The 1,416-nt window shown below is 47.1% G+C and overlaps 1 protein-coding gene across 1 annotated transcript in view; it reads left to right on the forward strand.

Moving 5' to 3' along the window:
* The first annotated feature begins 16 nt into the window (after positions 1 to 16).
* Positions 17 to 1,416, forward strand: part of prdm1b (PR domain containing 1b, with ZNF domain) — an 8,685-nt gene continuing 7,285 nt past the window's right edge. Inside the window, exons 1-2 of the mRNA XM_014033722.1 lie at positions 17 to 528; positions 709 to 995. Of these exons, the coding sequence (XP_013889176.1) occupies positions 825 to 995 (171 nt within the window). The 5' untranslated portion in view covers positions 17 to 528; positions 709 to 824. The remainder of the gene's footprint in view (positions 529 to 708; positions 996 to 1,416) is intronic.

A 1,416-nucleotide genomic window follows, 5' to 3' on the forward strand; every position in this document is an offset into this window, starting at 1 on the left:
TGTGTGTGTGTGTGTGTGTGTGTGTGTGTGTGTGTGTGTGTGTGAGATGTAGGTCAGGCCGATACACTGGCAGCAGATTGCTCATTAAGTGCCAAACCAAGCAAAAGTCTTGGAGTGTGTTTTTCAGTGGCATCAGGCCGACCATCTGCTCCTCCTTTATTCATTCATTAAGACGTCTTCTTTGTGTGTGCACGTGTGCGTGTGCACGTGGAAGCATTCATCAACAGACACTTGCTAACCAGCTACACCACGTCACTCATGTTATTGTCCAAAAGCAGCACTCGCATGTCAGACGCTGGATCATGTGACCATGCTGACTGGTGATTGGTCAGTTGGTGCAGCTAAAGATGCTTGGTGCAGTTCTGGGTTGTTAGTTAGTGTGAATGTGAGCGAGTGTTCGGAGCAACAGGAGAAATCTGACGGGTCTGAGAGAAGGAAGCATCAACCCACCCAGCAGTGAAAGGAGAAACAGTCAGGAGATGTATGACCAAAGACATGAGGATCCACCTGCTCAACCAATGTGTCAAAGTAAGTCTGTGTTCAGAGTTTCACTGAAGTCTCAACGGTTTGAAAGATGAGACGTCTGAATGGACATGGCATCAATGAACTGAGGTTATTCATGAGCAAAGTAGCAGATTGACTGATGAATCTGGTTCTTTACCTTGTTGAGGAGTTTTATCTTCTACKTGTGCTGTTCTTCTGTTCCAGGTACTGAGCTCTAAGCAGTGATCCTAACAGGAACCTCAGCCAAACCAAAGCAGCAGAACCCAAACTCAAAGGTCCAAAACTTCAGTTTATCACAGAGTCCAGCTAAACATTGCAGGATGAAGCTGGAGAGCACACTAGGAGATCTGAGCACCTGGCAGGAGGTGGACTTTGCTCTCAACTGTACCTACATTGTTCCAGATCAGGTGTCAGAGCCAAGCTTCAGACTGCCCAAAGCCATGACCTCCATCCCACGGAACCTCACCTTTGATTACAGCACAGACAATGAGGTAATGTTTCTTCATTTAACCTGCTGCCATCAGCTCCACAAACACCAATGTTGGTCAACATTGTGTCAAAGGTTTGCATAAAGGCTGGATGGGTTGTGGTTGGAGAAAACATCTGCCCAGACCAGGAGGTCTGAAGTCGACCAAAGCTTTAGCAGGTGGACTGATTAAAGAGTGTTTTCAGATCCGTTTCTGCACATGTCTGAGACTTCAGGTTGTTTTTAACTTCTGCTCACAGGACCTGGAACTTCATGTCAATCATTTGTTTGAGCCTTTATGTAGGTGTTGAGAACCACCTGTTCAGTGTCCTTCACCCACCTGTTCAGTGTCCTTCACCCACCTGTTCAGTGTCCTTCACCCACCTGTTCAGTGTCCTTCACCCACCTGTTCAGTGTCCTTCACCCACCTGTTCAGTGTCCTTCAC

This window comes from Austrofundulus limnaeus, unplaced genomic scaffold (assembly GCF_001266775.1).
Source record: "Austrofundulus limnaeus strain Quisiro unplaced genomic scaffold, Austrofundulus_limnaeus-1.0 Scaffold1818, whole genome shotgun sequence".
Taxonomy (NCBI): Eukaryota; Metazoa; Chordata; class Actinopteri; order Cyprinodontiformes; family Rivulidae; genus Austrofundulus; species Austrofundulus limnaeus.